At 43.3% G+C, this 18,593-nt stretch overlaps 1 protein-coding gene across 1 annotated transcript; it reads right to left on the bottom strand.

Annotated features, from left to right (window-relative positions):
* Positions 1–819: 819 nt before the first annotated feature.
* On the bottom strand, positions 820–9,386 carry LOC120528867 (perlucin-like protein). Its single transcript, XM_039752945.1, has 5 exons — positions 9,308–9,386; positions 8,198–8,395; positions 7,953–8,119; positions 3,773–3,900; positions 820–3,304 (listed from the first exon to the last, which is right to left on the bottom strand). The coding sequence occupies exons 1-5, from the start codon at positions 9,384–9,386 to the stop codon at positions 3,154–3,156; spliced, it is 723 nt and encodes a 240-aa protein (XP_039608879.1). The 3' UTR covers positions 820–3,153.
* Positions 9,387–18,593: the final 9,207 nt, after the last annotated feature.

Genomic DNA, 18,593 nt, shown 5'->3' with positions numbered 1-18,593 from the left:
CGTCAGAAGCGACAGTATGATCTGAGAGCTCGAGGCCAACCTTTTCAAGACAGTGATCAGGTTTGGGTCTATGGACCCAAACGAATAAGGGGATGCTGCCCAAAATTGGACAGTTCCTGGGTAGGCCCCTGATGGTTGTTGGAAAGGGTCGGGGAGGTTGTATACTGGGTTCAACTGCCCCCACCAGGGCGCTGTCTATTCCTCCACCAGGATCGTTTGGCTCCCTATCGTGGATGATGCTCTGACATGGAGAGATAAATGGAATCATCACCATCACCAGCTTCTACCCAAGAAGGAAATCAAGGTTTAGCCTCTTCCATGGATGCTGCACAAAATTTGCAGACAGGCGGTACACCGCTCCACCAACCTCTGTGAATACCCTGACCTCATCGACAGCAACACCTGCCAGCCGATCTCAGGGACTTTGCGCTTCCTCAGGGACAAAGAGCTGAGGGGTGGGGGTGCAGGGGGGCTGAGTAATGTGCAGGCAGTGTTTACTAACCTTGTCTGAGAGTATGGGAATGGGAGGGCTTGAAGGTGAGGTTTCTAATTGTAAGGGGCGGGGCACACCTCGGAGGGAATTTTTTTTTTTGGTTTTCAGAGGTGTGCTGGGTCAACGATCCTCAGAATTGCGAAGTTAACAAGGCCGAGTAAACAAAATAAAATCGAAGCGGCCCTGACAGCTGTGAGTGCTCCTGTTCTTATTTAACTGGATTGTCACAATATATAAACTGTGACATATCCTGCAGCACAGAAAAGTTCATTCTCTCAAACACAGAATTGAAAACAAAGGCACTTGTAAAGGATGTCAAACAGACATTAATATGCATATAACATTTATTCTGCACAAACTGTATCATAGAGCACATCATCACAAGTTGCTGTTAACGCACACCAACCTGGGCAAAGCAAGATAATTTGTGAGACAGGCACCTAGAATAAATCTGCAAAAGTATAAATATACTAGATGCTGAAAATAAAAACTACTAAAGATCAAAGTATAACGAGTATTAAAATTAAACAGTTCAGCACTTTAGACATAAGCAAAAAGCCAAACTAATCAACATAACAGGCATTAAAAATATAACCATAAGTGACAGACTGCATGGAAAAATGTCACTGCTTAAAAGCCAAATCATCAGTGACTACCTGTAGTTGGCTTAAGAGAGTACATAAGTGATAAAACTTGTGTTAAGACTTAAGCATTAATAATATATAATATGCTTCATGCAATGGCAGCTGTTATTCAGATAAATGTACAGTGATGTTAAAGTTTTTGCTCCCTTCCAGATGTTCTCCCTTTTTGTATATTTGTCATAATGAATGGCTTCAGATCTTTAGACAAAATGTTATATTAATTAGGAAACAGAGTAAACATAAAACACCATTTAGAGGTTGGTGCTTAATATATTTAACAAATAAAGTAATCCAACACCCACATTGCCTATGTGAAAGGTAATTGTTTCTTTAGTTACTCAGTCAAAAAGCTGAGCAAAAATACTTGATAATAAGACTTGGCTGACTGATATTTTGCCCCTTACCATGAGAGTGAAATTGTCAAAGTAAGATTTCTAGGAAAAAAACACTGAGTCTTGTTAGGAGGAAGTCTCAGAAGAGATGAGGAAAAATGTAAATGAAATCAGGAAAGGGTTAGTCGTTGCTAAGGCTCCGTGGCTTCACTGCACCACAAGTGAGAGCCATTATCTCCAAAAAGATAAAAAAAAAAAAGTCATAGAGGATCCCAGAAAAAAACATCCAAGTCACTTCAGGCCTCTCTACCCTTCGCCAAGGTGAGTGTTCACGACTTTACTGTATGAAAGAGAAAGAGTAAAAGCATTACTCATATGAGAGTATTATGGCAAAAAACTCTGCTATCCAAGAGTATCTTAGGTGCTTGTCTCATAATTATAAAGAATCACATGGATCCTCTTCAAGCCTTTTGGAATAAAGACAGACAAGTCAAGAGTAGAACGTTTTGGATGGCACAGGTCACACTATGTCTGGTGTAAAGTAGCATTCAACAATAAGAACATCATACCTACAATAAAACATGGGAATGGTAGAGTGATAACGGGTGAGTGCTTTGTTTTCTCAGTGTGGTGAAGACTTTCTGTTATTGAAGGGACCAAAATTTCTGCACTTTACCAAAATATTCTTAAGGATAATATCTAATCAACTGTCTGTGACACTGAAGCCAAGGTGAATTTGGAGTGTGCAGCAGGACGATGCTACACAATAAAAAGAAAATTTTCAGCTGAATGGCTTAGGAGAAACAAAGAGTTTTAGAGCCCAGTCAGAACTAACTTGTACCCAACAGAACTGCCGAAATGAACAGTTTATGCTTGAAAAACTATGAATGTATCTGAATTAAAGCAGTTCAAAGAACAGTGGGCTATAATTCCTCAACAGTAACATGAAAGTCTGATCTCAAATAATAAATTACATAGTGTTTAGTTATGATTATTGTTGCTAAAGTTGCAGCAACCAAGTATTGAAACTATGGGGGCAATTACACTTTAAATTGGTAATTTGTGTGTTAAATAACTTTGTTCATTGGATAAAGTAGTGATTTAAAAACTGTATTTTATGTTTATTCAGGTTTCTTTTTTCTAATATTGCATTTTTGTAAAGGCCATGCATTATGTAAAATATGCAAAAACATAAAAATAGAAAATACTAGCAAGGGGGTAAATACTTTTTAACATCACTTAAGAAAAACACAGGTTGGTAACATCTTCATTTTCATAAACGGTGAAAGAACTTGCATGTGCTGCTTGGCAAGTGTTGCTTTTTAAAAAAATACAAAATTGTTTTATAAAAAAATCAGGTACCCTGCAGTTTCTTCTCATATGTAGATGAGGTTTTGCCATTTCATGCATTATCTATAACCATCTTGTGCAGTTCAGAGTCCTGGTGTCTATTCAATCAGAAGTGGGAACAAGCCACGGACCAACACAAAGATTCAAATAACATCACAGCTTTCATTTTATACAACCATACAGAGAATGTTGTCACTAAGTACCTCTGCCACCTAAATGACCAAATGAGGTAACGTCCAAGGCCCTACTCAGACTAGCAGCTGAATGATTTACTGAAATGAATGATTTCTTAAGACAGTAGCTCAGGCATGTGGCTGGAACTCTTGATAGCAGTTTAAATAGGAAGCAGAGATGAAGTGGTCTCACAGACCCATTTTGAAGGAGTTGCACATGGGAAATCATGCCAATGCTTCCACTGAGATTCTATCCATATCTGCACACAGTTTTCATTATTGCCACCATTAGGCTGGTTTACATCCCAGAATCTGAAACAAAAGAGAAGCTATCAGGCTTTCTACTGACCTGACTGACCGTGTAGGATCAAATAAATTACCTGAGTTCAGACATATAACAGATGAATGGCTACAAGGCTGTGCATCAAAGAGTATTGTAAGTCATTAGTGCATCTAACATATTGTTATTTAAATACTGTACTTATTGTACATACCTAGTCTGGTGCATGACTTAGCCATAATGGATAAATTAAACAAAATTATCAATTTTCTAAACCCACTTGATCCTTAATAGAAGTCCATCCCAGCAAGCCTGAAATTATTTTGTTGTCTGCTCATCTGTATTGTTTTATAAAATAAGAAAGCAAACAATTTGATTTTCTCCTCTAATAACAGGGAAATGTCACCTCTAGGTAACCCCATTTTTTCTCTTGCCTAATTTGGGTTTGCAGCTCATTTCAGTCAAAGTATAATGTCTCAGTCTAAGAAGAGTCTTCTTACCTGTTGGATGTGCTTAGTGGTGTGCCGTCCACCCAGACAAATTCACCGTCTTTAAACCTATCATGTAGGCCAATCCAATAATCTTTCTCTTCACCTCCCATGACACTAATTTTATTTTCTAAAAATTCTTGATAAGAAAACGTAAAATTAAGAAGCTGTTACACTTGTATGTTCGTTTAGAGGTCTGTGTGACAGTTATAATATTACAAAATGGGAAAATGCAATTTTCTTTTTTGTTTGTTATGTAAGTTTCTGATAATTGAGCTGTCATTTAACTTGTCCATGGGAACAATCATAAATCAACTCAATTTTATTTAAAACAGTCAAACATCCAAATCTAAACTAAGTCATCGAAAGAAAAGGAGAATCGGGCTTAAAACCACTAAACACGAAAATCAGACATTAGGAATGTATTCCCTTTGTCACAATCAAAAATGTAAAACAAAACACAGTTTACCTCCTTTTTTGCTTTAATGTATACTGGCCTGAGTCCATCCATCCATGAATTCTAACCTCGGCTGAATCCTTTTAAACACAGGAGATCACTCTGCTGGAGCCAATCCCAGCCAACACAGTGCACAAGGCAGGAACCAATCCTGGGCAGGGTGCCAACCCACTGCATGGACACACACAAACACACCCACACACCAAGCACACACTAGGGCTAATTTAGAATCGCCAATCCACCTAACCTGCATGTCTTTGGATTGTGGGAGGAAACCGGAGCGCCGGAGGAAACCCACGCAGACACGTAGAACAGCAAACTCCACGCAGGGAGGACCCGCCGGTCTCCTAACTGCGAGGCAGCAGAGCCACCGTAATGGCCTGAGTCTCCCCTTAAAAATGCAATGAATAGAAAAACACTCGGCTCTTCACCTGCTTTTATAATAAATGGAGATATTAAGTCACCTTTTGTTACACATGAGCAAATGGCAGTGATGATAAATAAAGTATCAGTGTGCTAACAGAGATAACGTATACTAAAAATGACCATTCCATGGGGAAATTTTACACAACTCCAGCCCCCCAAATGGGTATCAACCAATATTAGAATTTGCAGACACTTTTAACTAATTTGTGTCGTAACAGTCGCCTATCGGCGTATTATGATATATTTATTTAGTAGCATTCTGTGTTTTATTTGGAGTGATGTAACCTAGTGATTTTCCATGAAAAATTTAAGAGCAAACCTTAAATTCCTTTATAGACAAATTGACTAGCAAATCAACAGTTACCCCTTTGTACATTACATATATCCCAGATAGTGAACCAAAAATCAAAAATGTATCTATACTAATAAAAGGCAAAGACCTCACTCACTCACTCACTCACTCACTCACTCACTGACTCACTCACTCACTGACTCATCACTAATTCTCCAACTTCCCGTGTGGGTGGAAGGCTGAAATTTGGAAGGTTCATTCCTTACAGCTTCCTTACAAAAGCTGGGAAGGTTTTATATCGAAATTCTACGCGTAATGGTCATAACTGGAAGCAGTTTATCTCCATTTACTGTAATGGAGATGAGCTTCAACGCCGTGGGGGCGGAGTTTCGTGTGACATCATCACGCCTCCCACGTAATCACGCAGTACATAGAAAACCAGGAAGACCTCAAAAAAGCGCTGAAGAAAACATGCATTATATAATTGAGAAGGCAGTGAAACAATAAGAAGCGAGCGAGTGACATTTACAACCATATTCATGAGTTCTGCTACTTCGGAAACAAAGCACGATGTAAACCTACACTTTAAATTAAGTTCATAGACAGGCTGCGCTGGCGTTTGTAATTTAGTGCCTGCCCATATAAGGCCGTCCGTCAGCGGCAATCCAATAGCAAACTGCCACTGGTAAATATTCACGGGTGAAGGACTGTGCTTATGGAGAGGAAGATGAGATGGTCAGGGTGGTGTTTGACACAAACTCAGCGAAACTGCGAGAGAAAGTTTTAAGTGCCAGGACTAAGGTAACATTAAATACAGCTATGGACATCGCACGAGATGGCACCAGCACAGCTGGGAACCTTCGATGCATGTACACCGAGTGGCTCACGTGAACTGACGCAGTGCACAGATAAAAAGCAACAGTTCCAAAGAGCGCTGAACAAAAACCGAATTACACAATTGAAAAGGCAGCAAAAAATATGAAGCGTCTGATATTTACAAGCATATTCATAAATCCAGCTACTGCGGAAACAAAGCACACGTTGGAAAAAGTCAATGTCCCGCTAAAGGAAGACAGTGTAAAAAAAACCCGTGCATGCAGTGTGTCAGGTCTCAGAAGAAGACGAGCTGTTTATTGATGCAGTAAGAAACGAATCGATGAATGAAACCTGTCATCTTTACAACGATTGACAAACACGGAATGTAACTTGAACACAACACATCCTACAAATACGAACCTGATTGAAAGAAATAATGATAATCAAATCCTTGATGACAGCAACACTCAGTAACACTCACAAAACAAATACTGTATATTGACAGTCATGTTACGTTATTTTTAAAATGTTCCCTTTTCTTTTCTAGCTTTTTAACACACTACTTCTCATTTCGTGATACGCGGGTGTATATATATGTATATATATATACCCGATCTACATACTCGAATAATGGATACTTTATTCGCCATCAATGATTGTTTTGGTAAAGCCATACTCAGTGTATTCATTAGATGAACGGTAAAAAAGTAAGAGCGAGGGGAGGATGACTCATTGAGGCATGCAGGCTGTAGTGCGCGTCAACTCTATCTGAATTGCGCGATCACATTTGAAAAAATATATCTTTTCAAGTTCTATTTAGTCCATATGTGTCAAACTCAAGGGTCATGGGCCACATCCGCCCGGCGTAATTATATCCGCCCGAGATCATTTTATATACTGTATTATTGTTATTAATGGCCCGGTATATGAAGCGCTGGTAACACAATAAACTACAGATCCCATAATGCAGCGCTTCAGCTGCCTTGCCGAACACTTACCGCGTTAATCAAGTCTACCTTATGATGCTGCAAGTTATTGTGAAGCTAGAGTTATTGCGCACTGAGTTTGCACGGCGCTTTGGTGACTTTGAAGAACAAAAAAAGTCCGTCTACATGCGGCTCGAACCTTGTGCATGTTTGGTAGCACATATCTGTGTGAGAAGCTCTTCTCAGTGATAAAGACTAACAAAACAGCACACAGGAGTCGCCTCACTGATGAGCACCTGCAATCCATCCTGAGAATCTCCACAACACAGAACCTCACACCAAACAGAAACGAACTTGTGGCCAAAAAAGATGCCAGGCGTCCAGCTCTAAAATGACATATGAGCAAAGACAACTGAATGATTTGATTTGTTATTGCACGTAAGAGCGGGAGTCAACCGTTTTAACAAACAGCGTATTGCACTGATACGAAATAGCTGTGTGTGTATATATGTAGATATGTATGTATATGTATATATATGTTTATATATGTGTGTGTGTATGTATGTATATATATATATATGTATGTGTGTGTATATATGTGTGTGTATGTATGTAGTGTATATATATGTAGATATATATATGTATATATATATGTGTATATATAGATATGTATATATATATATGTTTATGTGTGTATATATATATATATATATATATATATATATATATGACAACAACACTCATCACTCACAACAGTGACAAAACAATTACATTGACAATCAGGTTACGTTATTTTCAAAATGTTGCCTTTTCTTTTTCATTGCTTCTTTAACATACTACTTCTCTCGGGTATTTTGCTAGTGAATAAATAAAGGTACAAATGGTAACTCGAAGAGCGCCTGCAGCCAAGAAAAGGAGAATCAGCAATCTAGGACTCACAGTATGTCTGTAGTGAATGAAGAAAAACATAAAAAGAGCCCACTGAAAGAATCTTTACTTTCTCACATAGTCAGCACAAGACAAAGGTTCAACGAGACTTTGCATAAAATGTCAGTCACCCTGGGCCTTTGAAATTCTTTGACAGACTCTCCAGATTCATTGGAGGATTCTCTTAAAGAAAAGACATTTCTGCTTTACCTATGCACTGACCTGTCTAACTTCATCATAGGTTTTCTGTGATTTTTCTTGTGATGCACTTTAAAACGTTTTACCTCTAACTTACATTATACATTTTTCAAGACAGTTATTTCAAATCCACCTGGATAAATGATATACCTGCTCCTTTGAACTTTTTACAATCACTAGTTGTCCACCTTTTCTGACGCACTGATCACGGCTCGACTCCCAGGTCAGTTTATCAGTAGAGAAGAAGTAACATTTGGAATTGAAGGGGACCCAGCCCACTTTACAAACAGGGCAAGTCTTCTCTGTGGAAAATGAAACTAAAAAGAAAAATAAAAAATGAGAGATTAGATGACCAAAGTACCTACAGTCTACTAATTTAGTAACAAAGCACTTACTCCAAGACAGGCTTATCACATAGCAGTAGTATTCCTTCAGGTTTCGAAGTTCTTTTGACGATTCATCATATTTCTCATTCAGAGTTCTGTACTGGGACTGTAGGGTGGCATGAGCCCCCAACAGAGAACTGTAGGTACTGTGATTTGTATTTTTTAACTCTTCTAAGTCTTGTTCCTTGCGATTTATCTTTATGAAATCTGAGGAAAATAAGTCATTTAATGCAGTCAGTAATGAAAAGCAACATGTTATTCAGACTTTAGTAAGGATACTATCAGTTTTAGATTGAAAAAGAATGCTTTGTTAAATCATACTTATTGTAGGTAGTTTATTGGGTAAGGTGTCCACCACAAAGATATCAGTTCAATCTTTGCCTGTAACTGGTTACATAATTCTGAGTAAATCTAACTTGCACATTGAAAAACATATATATAAGAAATTTTACTTTATCATAGCTCTCATAGAGATTCTCAGCATAATGTTTTGCTATACAAAGACAGTATGCCAAATAATGTGTGTGTTTTTATTTAGTTTGTGTTCTAAGAAGTTGTCCTAGATGCATAACAAAAGAGCCAGTGCCAGTGATTTAGCTTCTGTTGAACAGTTTTCCAGTGGTTAGGCTCCACAGCACAACAATTAAAAGGAACTACAGATGACATTCTGTATTCAGACCTAGAAAAGCACTTTAGCAAACTCACAAATCACTGCCTTATGCCCAGTGCTACTGGAATTGGTCTAGCCTTGCCACTGTGAATTATAAATTGTATTCAGGTGGCTTGATAATAACTATAACTATATTCTCAATTCTGAAAAAAAAATCAACCATTCATCCATTTTCTGAAAAGGTTGTGATAGTTACCTTAATAATAATTTTAATGTGGTACAAACATGTTTTATTTTAAGTACAATTTATTAAGCAGATCTCAAAACCATTGATTTGCCTAAATGTTATGTGGTGGAAATTGACTTGTGTGTGTTGTGTGTCAAATTGGCACAATGTTCTGCAGAGCCAATGCCATATCAGCTAGCCAGAAGGCTGAAGAGCTAGTTGGTAACTGATGACAGGTGACATTGTCTACACAAATAATGCTTAAATATTTTTTCTTTACTACCTATGACTGCTTCCCCTCTTCCCTGTGTAATGAAATCAATTTGGTACAATACATCCTCCAGAATTGGTTTTCTGCCCATTCTTCATGCCATTTATATTACACATTAAACTGGATTTACAATTGAGACAGGGATTTCATTGTGGTTATATTGCTTTTGTTATCTGGAACTTTTTTTTTTTGTTAAAGTAACAGACTCATACAACACATTGAAAAATATCCATGAAATACTAACTGAAAAAAGAGCAGGAAATAATTATTATTTTACAATGCCAGGTGATATGAAACTAAGTTTGCACAAACACAGCAACATTTACTATATACCTTTCAGAAATGAAACACAAAAATCAAAATCACTAAACCAAAATTGTAATAAAAACAAACAATGCCATACAGTCCCAGCTCTAACTTGGCATCCTTGGCACTCACTGTCACTACATAAATGTTCATTGGAATTGACTCCAAAGCTTGGAAACCCATGTTATCAATCTGTCATCTTATATAACAATTATGTGATAACATGATGTGCTTCAATGACAAATGTTACGTGATCAATAGTTAGCATCATTACTATCAAAAATCACGGCAATAAAAAACAAGCACAAAATGGCAGGACCTGTGAGGAAATCATCTACAATGACATCAACATTATGATACAGCTAAAAAGGAAAAAAATAGACACAAATCTAGATTCATGACACAACAGAAATGAGATAAAACGCTTTTTTTCAGATTAGTCATTGCTCCAAAAAATTAGAAAGGGGTAGTCAACATTTTGAGAACTTGCTTTAGAGAAGTAATCTTTTAAAATTGTTTTACATTGTTTACTATTTTGCATCCATGCAGAACTGTAAATGCAACATTTTACTTCTCTGTGTCCACTTACTGTGAGGTATTGCCAAAAACTATTTTATTCCGTCTTAACTAAAAATAAATTCTCCTGAACAGTGTCACATATGTCATACATTCACAATTTTTTTCTCTTTTGATAAAATAAGTTTGTAGATAGATACCTTCTAATTGATTCATTACCATTCAGGCAAACGTTATTAACAGATTAAACCAACAAGTCATCTATCCTTTATTAAAGCTGCTCAATGTGTTTCTGCGATAGAGGACTTTTCAGTAGCAGAATTAAAGCAGAGGTCAGCTGTGGATAGATGCTAAGAAATTAGTTCATGCTTCTGTTTTCAGTCGGCTAGATTAATGTAATACAATCCTCACAGGACTACCCAAAAAAGACATCAATCGATTGCGAAGTAGTGCAGAATGCAGCTGCCAGAATCTTAACTAGGAAAAGAAAATCCAAACACATCTCTCCAGTTTTGATGTCACTACACTGGTTACCTGTGTCATTTAGAATTGACTTTAAAATACTGCCTATGGTTTACAGAGCCTTAAATAATCTCGCTCCATCTTATATTTCAGAATGTCTTTCACCTTTGTGAATATTGCCCTGGACACAGACAGGCAGACATGCTCAAGTCCTCCAACACACTTTTATTTTCATGACTCTTTACACAAGTCCGAGCTCATAAGCCCCAATACCCCTCAGTCCAGGCCAATCAATGCCTTCTCTCTCTCTCTCTTCTTCAGGCCGCCTCTTGCCTCCTCCAAAGACCTTGTCACTCTTCCACCTGACTCTTGTCCCCCTCTGAAGGGAGGCAGCCCCTTTAAATAAGAACCCAGATGTGTTCCAGGTGTGTTTCCGGCAATCTCCCAGAGACACGCCCCAGTGTGGCAGAAGTGCCGGTTGTCTCCCTGGAAGCACTCCGGGTGTCCCTGTTTCTCTTCCCCCCAGCACTTCCTGGTATGGCGGAAGTGCTGAGGTCCAGGGTCTTCCTGGTATTGGGGTCCCCCTGGCGGTAACCCCGAGTCCCTACAGGGTCGAGCTTCCCAGCTCTTTACCTGTGGCCCCCAGGGCAGTCTCCCCCTTGAGGTCCGGAGGAGGCACCAGCCCTCCTCCTGTCTTCTCAGGCGTCCCAGCTGGGTACCACCTCCATCCGGGTATGACACCTTACACTCCAGATCTACCTTAGATCTTCAAATGAGTGTCTGCTTATTCTTCTGAGAGCTAAACTTAAAAGAAGTGGTGAGGCAGCCTTCTGCTGTTATGCACCTAAAATCTGGAATAGCTGACCAATCGAAATTCGCCAGGCTAATACGGTGGAGCACTTTAAAACACTGCTAAAAACACATGATTTTAACATGCCTTTCTCATAGCTTTATTTTAGTTTAATCCTGATATTCTTTATATGCATTTAATCGTCATTATCATTCATGGTGGCTCCGAAATCCATACTAACTCCTACTTTCTCTGCTGTTCTTTTTCCGGTTTTCTGTGGTGGTGATCTGCACACCCACCACCTGATCAAAGCACCGTGATGTCCCTACATTGATGGACTAAAGGCCAGAGGTCCATATGACCTCCATCATCAAGTTCTTCCATTTGAAACCTGAATACCATGAAGACTGATTGTGAGGTCATTTATGTTAGGTAGAATGCCTAGAGGGGCCTGGGTGGTCTCGTGGCCTGAGAATCGCTGCAGATTTTTTTTTTTCTCCATCCCTCTGGAGTTTTTTTTTTTGTTTGTTTGTTTTTTCTGTCCTGCCTGGTCATCGGACCTTACTTTTACTCTATGTTAATTAGTATTGCCCAATTTTATTTTTTATATTTTGTCTTTTTTTCTCTTCATCCTGTAAAGCACTTTGAGCTACATTTGTATGAAAATGTGTTATGTAAATAAATATTGTTGTTGTTATCACTAACCTCATTACAGGGCACATGTTAGGATACTCCCCCAAAAAAAACTTTCAATCACCAGTTAGCCTTATTGTATATCTATGAAGTGTGAGAAAAATCCCACACAGATGGTGCCTAGCTGATCTCAGGACTTGTAGGGTAGAAACACAAAACACTGCAATGCCATACTTCCCATTTTCTGATAATGTTCAAAATTCATGTGTTTCTACCGTAACCACGACAACTATTATATTTTGTGTGAAATAAAACATTGATTATAGAGAAAGATCTATCTGTTATACATGAAGTAATGAGAAAACATAACAACTGTCTCCACAAGAGTGACATTAGCTTCAATCCTTTGATTTTTGACCAATGTTCTTTTCGAGCTGCAATGCCATCTGCAAATATGTTGCCAAAACTTAGTCCTTTTGACTCTGTTAAAACAAAAGCACCCATATGAATTAAAAAAAAACAAAACAAATGACTGTAGGACAGACATTACCCATTTTACCAGTCGGGACCCCAAGTCCAGGCTTAGCAAGCTGCTGCCAGACACTTTTATTGACAGCTACAAAGTCTCAGTCTTCATGGTGGGACCCCTCACCAGAATGCAACTTTCACCTTATCTGATAAGATGATAGGTATGTGACCTTGTAATATTAGAAGGGAAACCCCTGTAGTTAGGATATAGCGGGTTGGATAATGGATGGATGGATGAAAACCACAAGCTGGAAACCCATATTCTGAACAAAGGACCATAAACCAAGGAAGAGCAACATCAATGGAAAAAACTTTGCACCAGTGGTCAACCAACAGGATGGGTTTATGTGCACCTAAGAGGCCAATGACAAGATCTCTATTTGAAACATAAACTCTACTCTAACTAACTGCTCTTCTCACCAAGCTACAAATCAACCTAGCAGCAATTTTGCGCAACCCATAGCTGATAAGGTGTGGCTAAAAAAAAATGGAATATATTCCTTTACTCTTTAATGGCAACTTGGCTGGGCTAGAAGAATGCAGTACTTGTCTATATTGGAGTTTGGATGAGGTTGCCTTTGCATTTGCCTTGCTAATGACAGGAGCTGACAAATCACAAGTGGCCTCATGTATAAATGGTGTGAATGCAAAAAAATGTTGTTTATGCCCGTTTCCATGCTTACATCGCAATGTATAAAAACTAAACTTGGCGTAAAGCCATAAACATTTACACGCTAGCTCAATGGCGTGGTGTGCACAAGTTCTCCACTCTGCTTTGCAAACTGGCGGCACCCAGCGTCAAAACAGTGCTGCTGTTCCTGTGTGGTTTCCCTTTCTTTTTTAGATCCACATCCATGACGCTGCTTTATCATGTGCACTGAAATTAACCGCATATTGTTTATTAGTTTAGAGCATCTGATTGTAATTAACCTGTAACAATATAATGGTCCACGGAATGGCCAAACTATTCCAAATACCATAGCTGCTTTAGCATTGTTACTCTCACTGCACCTTCTTCTTCTTCTTTCAGCTGCTCCCATTAGGGGTTGCCATAGCGGAACATCTTTTTCCAAATTACTCTCACTGCACCACTCGGAGTATTTATATCACTGTATCTCAGTGTGGAATCACAGCTCTACAGCAGCTGATCGGAAAGAGAATTATCAGTATACAGCATCAAGCACACGCTGCCTCAACCATGCTGTCTATTGAACTGCTCTCATGCGGCAAACGCTTCAGAGCTTTTCCAGTAGTTTTGCGGGTGTAAAATACGCAACAGGAGACAGCATAAAGTTTTGGGGTCCGCCAGCCCCGTATATGGTACAGAAAACAATATTTCGAAAGTCAAGTTATGCAACAAAATAAACATTCATAACGCGACGCCGAACCATGGCGTCGCGACCATTTTATTGGGGAGGAGCCGAAAGTGGAGGAATGCTGGGAAGGGTGACGTCAGGGCAAGATGGCGGAGGAAGGGCAGAAGTGCCGCAATGCGGTCAAACTCGGCTATGAGGGAGGGAGGTCCTTTTTCCTGTGAGAAAGCAGTGGGAGAAAGTTAGTACCCCACCATTCCCTGCCGGCGAACACGTTCCCAGGTGCGGTCGAATCAGTCCACGGCCTCCTACTCGCGCGTGCGTGACACGATCCCCCCCCTTAGCCCAAGACCGTCAGGTTGGGCGGACCTAACCGAGAGGTCGTGAACACGAGAGAGGGCATTGGCATTGGCCTGAAGGGTGCCCCGGCGATAAGCGACAGTGAACTTATATTGTTGAAAATCCAGAAACCACCTGGTGACCCGCGGATTCGTCTCTTTATGTAGGGACATCCACTGAAGTGCAGCGTGATCGGTCACCAGAGCGAATTCGCGGCCCAACAGGTAGTAGCGGAGATGGGTCACCGCCCACTTAATGGCCAAGGCCTCCCTCTCCACTGCAGCGTGCGAGTCTCGGTCCATCAATTTCCGGCTTAAGTACATCACGGGGTGCTCGACACCGTCAACGCTTTGGCTTAACACGGCGCCCAGGCCTGTATCCAAAGCGTCGGTCTGGAGAATAAACGGGAGCCCAAAATCGGGCGACCGTAACACAGGTGCCGACGTCAGGGCCTTCTTTAGGTCAGTGAATGCTTGTTCCGCCTTGTCGGTCCACACCACATACAGGGGAGCGCCCTTTTTTGTCAGATTAGTCAAGGGTGCTGCCCTTTCGGAGAAACGGGGAACAAACCGGCGGTAGTACCCTGCTAGCCCCAAGAAAGCCTGCACCTGCCTCTTGGTACTCGGACGGGGCCATTCTAGGATGTCTTTAACTTTTGAACACTGTGGTCACACTTGTCCCCGTCCTACTAGGTAGCCTAAATACTTGGCCTCCTTTAAGCCAAAATAACACTTCCGGGGGTTGATGCGGAGGCCGGCTTTAGCCAGTGTTCGGAGGACAGCTGCGACCTGCAGTAGATGCTCCTCCCAGGTGCCGGAATAGATGACGACGTCATCCAGGTAGGCGCACTATAGGACTGGTGGGGCTTTAGCACTCTATCTACCAGACGCTGGAAAGTCGCTGGGGCCCCGTGCAGCCCAAATGGGAGAACCTTGTACTGCCAGTGCCCGCTAGGGGTGCTAAAGGCTGTTTTTTCTTTGGCGGATGCCGTTAAGGGAATTTGCCAATACCCTTTTGTCATATCAAGAGTAGTCAAGTAGCGTGCCGTACCCAGGCGCTCAAGGAGGTCGTCAATGCGGGGCATCGGGTAGGGATCGAACTTGGAGACCTGATTCAGACGTCGGAAGTCGTTACAAAACCTCCAGGAGCCGTCCGGCTTGGACACGAGGATGATAGGGCTAGACCATGGACTATGGCTTTCCTCGATTATGTCCATGTCCAACATTCGTTGCACCTCCAGTTCCACCTCTGCGCGTTTTGCCTCCGGGAGTCTATAGGGTCTCTCCCGGACGATCACCCCGGAGTCCGTGACGATGTCATGGGCAATCAGCGAGGTCCGGCCGGGTGACTCGCTCACTACTTCGGGAATGGCACGGAGGGTTTGGGTCAGTTCCTGCCGCTGCCTGGGGTTTAGCTCTTCGCCGAGGTTAAGGGCGGTTGTGCTCGTGAAAAGGGAGAGTGACCTATGGGAGGTAGGAAGCTCCTCCCGGTCTTTCCAAGGTTTTAACAAATTAATGTGATAGATCCTCTCGCTCGGTCGACGGTTGGGTTGTTTTACCAAATAGTCGACGAGCCCTTTTCTCTCCTTAACCTCGCAAGGCCCTTGCCAGTGAGCGAGCAACTTGGAGTGGGAGGTAGGAACGAGCACCATAACTCGGTCTCCAGGGCGGAACTCCCTGAGGACAGAGTTACGGTTGTAGCACCGGGCCTGCGCTGCTTGCGCACGAGTCACGTGTTCCTTTAGGAGGGGTCCAATTTTAGTGAGCCGATCGCGCAGTTGCGCTACGTACTCTAATATGTTGGAGGAGGGAAGGGCCTCAGCCTCCCAGCCCTCTTTTACTATGTCGAGGATTCCTCGGGGTTGTCGCCCATACAATAACTCAAAGGGGGAGAAGCCTGTAGAGGCCTGAGGTACCTCCGGTAAGCAAAAAGCACAAGTGGGAGGAGTTGATCCCAGTTCCTACCGTCCACGCTGACTACCTTGCGGAGCATCTGCTTAAGCGTCTGGTTAAATCATTCGACCAGCCCGTCAGTCTGCGGGTGATAGACAGATGCTTTCAGGTGCTTTATTTTCAGTAATTTGGCTACTTCCCTGAACGAAGTGAAGGGCGTACCCTGGTCCGTGAGGACTTCTTTGGGAATACCGACCCTGGACAATAAGTTGACTAACTCCCGTGCGATGCTCTTAGTATTAGCGGAGCGCAGGGAACCGCCTCTGGGTACGGAGTGGCATAATCCACCATGACAAGTATGTATTTATAGCCACGGGATGAGGGCTCCAAGGGCCCCACTAGGTCGACCCCTATTTTTTCAAAGGGGACATCAATCAGGGGTATGGGAACTAAAGGAGCACGGTCCCTCCTAGGAATCTGGTGTATCTGACACTCCGGACAGGATTGACAGAAACGCCGGACCTCCTCATTAATTCCCGGCCTATAAAAGCGGAGCTTAATCGTCTCCAGTGTCTTTTCGGCCCCGAGGTGGGCGCCAAGGAGGTGAGTGTGTGCTAACTCGCATACCTCCCGCCAGAAGGTATGCGGGATTAGCAGCAACTTCCGCACCTCGCCCCCATGGGTTGCCACCCGGTACAGCAGATCATTTTCAAGGACGAAAAAGGGCTCCCGTGGCGTGGTACCGTCGGCTAGTGAGCTATTAGGCAAAACAACAGCATTCCGGGCAAAACGCAGGGAGTCATCATTCCACTGCTCCCTCTTAATTGAGGCTGGCGTGGACCGGAATTGGTGGTCCAGGATGCTGAGAGGGTCTTGTGACCTGGCCCCCCGGAAGAGTTCCCTGGCTAGTCCATTCCCCGGCGGAGTCCTCCGGGTCCGAGTCCATAGCCGCTGGTACGTCTCCCGAAGCACCAGCGTCACTAGGGCCTGCCCTTATGCACGGCGTGGAGACCGCGGGAGGGGCCCCTTTCCCCTGCATCACTAGATGCAACAAGGCCCCGGGAGCAGTGGGGTCTTACCGCTAATTCTTTTGACCAGTCTTGTCCCAAAATCACTGGATAGGGGGGTTCAGGCAGCACAGCGACCGTCAATTGGGTTATTTCCCCCTTCCAAGTGATATAACACTGCGCGGAACGATATGACTTGGTCCCCCCATGTACACAAGTGACCAATAAATGTTCTTTCCGCCATTGTCGGCAAAGACCAAACGGCGAGCTACAATGGTAATGTTGCTGCCGGAATCGAACAAAGCCACCACTGAGTGCCCATTCACCAACACTACTCCCGTGTTCGGAGTCGCCAAGGGATGCGGCGGGGTACAGTACCTCTCCAGGGTCGTCCAGGTGCAGTCCATGGGCTCCGCCATGGTGTTGAGGGGACAGGTTGGTAGCAAGTGGCCGGTCTCGCCACACTTGTAACAGCGCGGCGGGACCGGTTTCTCTCTGGGCCTCGGCGGCGCTTCCGCAGCGCGACGAGGGGCTCGGGGTGGGCCGCCCGACCCTGTCGGTTCCCACAAGCAGACCCTCCTGGCCCCCCGGCTCGGAGGACCGCGAGCTGACACTCCAGAACGTCCAAGAGACCTGGCATGTCCTTGTAAGCGTGCCCCCGGACCTGCTGGGCAAGGGCACTGGGCATTGCGTTAACCAGGCCTTCACAGGCCACCTGCTCAACAACTCTCCGAGCCTGGGGTCCTTCTGGCGTAGCCAGCCCCCATTTTGCCCCAGAACTCGAACGCCTGGGCGCGCAGGCTTTTCAGGGTCAAATGCCCAGTTTTGCCACTCTGATACCTGCTGGCCCGGAGTGATGCCGTAGCGCGCCAAGATCTCAGGCTTCAGGAGGTCATAGCGTGCCTCCTCCTCAGGGAGGTCATAGTAGGCAGCCGCCTTCAGGAATGGCGCCAGAATGGGCGCCCACTCGGACGCTGCCACTGTTCCGGGTGGCCGGTCAAAAATGCTGGCCTCCGCCGCCGGTCATTGGCACCGAGGCGTCAGTTTAGGCGGGTCTGGCCGGGCTCTCTGGGCCTCTACCAACCTGGCCTTGGTAGCCTCCAGCTCCCTGGTGGTTGCGGCTTGCGCTTGCTGCAGGGCCTGGAGCTGGGCATTCATACCCTGCAGCACGGTGTTAAGGTCCTGTCCCTCTGTCATTCTTCGGGATCCTCTATCCTGCCGACTACGCCACTGTAAAATACGCAACAGGAGACAGCATAAAGTTTTGGGGTCCGCCAGCCCCGTATATTGTACAGAAAATAATATTTCGAAAGTCAAGTTATGCAACAAAATAAACATTCATATTCACACATATTTTATTGGGGAGGAGCCGGAAGTGGAGGAATGCTGGGAAGGACCGTGAGGGAGGCTGGGAAGGGTGACGTCAGGGCAAGATGGTGGAGGAAGGGCGGAAGTGCCGCACTGCGGTCAAACTCGGCTATGAGGGAGGGAGGTCCTTTTTCCTGTGAGAAA

Source organism: Polypterus senegalus, chromosome 4 (assembly GCF_016835505.1).
Source record: "Polypterus senegalus isolate Bchr_013 chromosome 4, ASM1683550v1, whole genome shotgun sequence".
NCBI classification, from domain to species: Eukaryota; Metazoa; Chordata; class Cladistia; order Polypteriformes; family Polypteridae; genus Polypterus; species Polypterus senegalus.
Note: the sequence above shows the minus strand (reverse complement) of the source record. Positions and strands in the feature narration are given on the sequence as shown.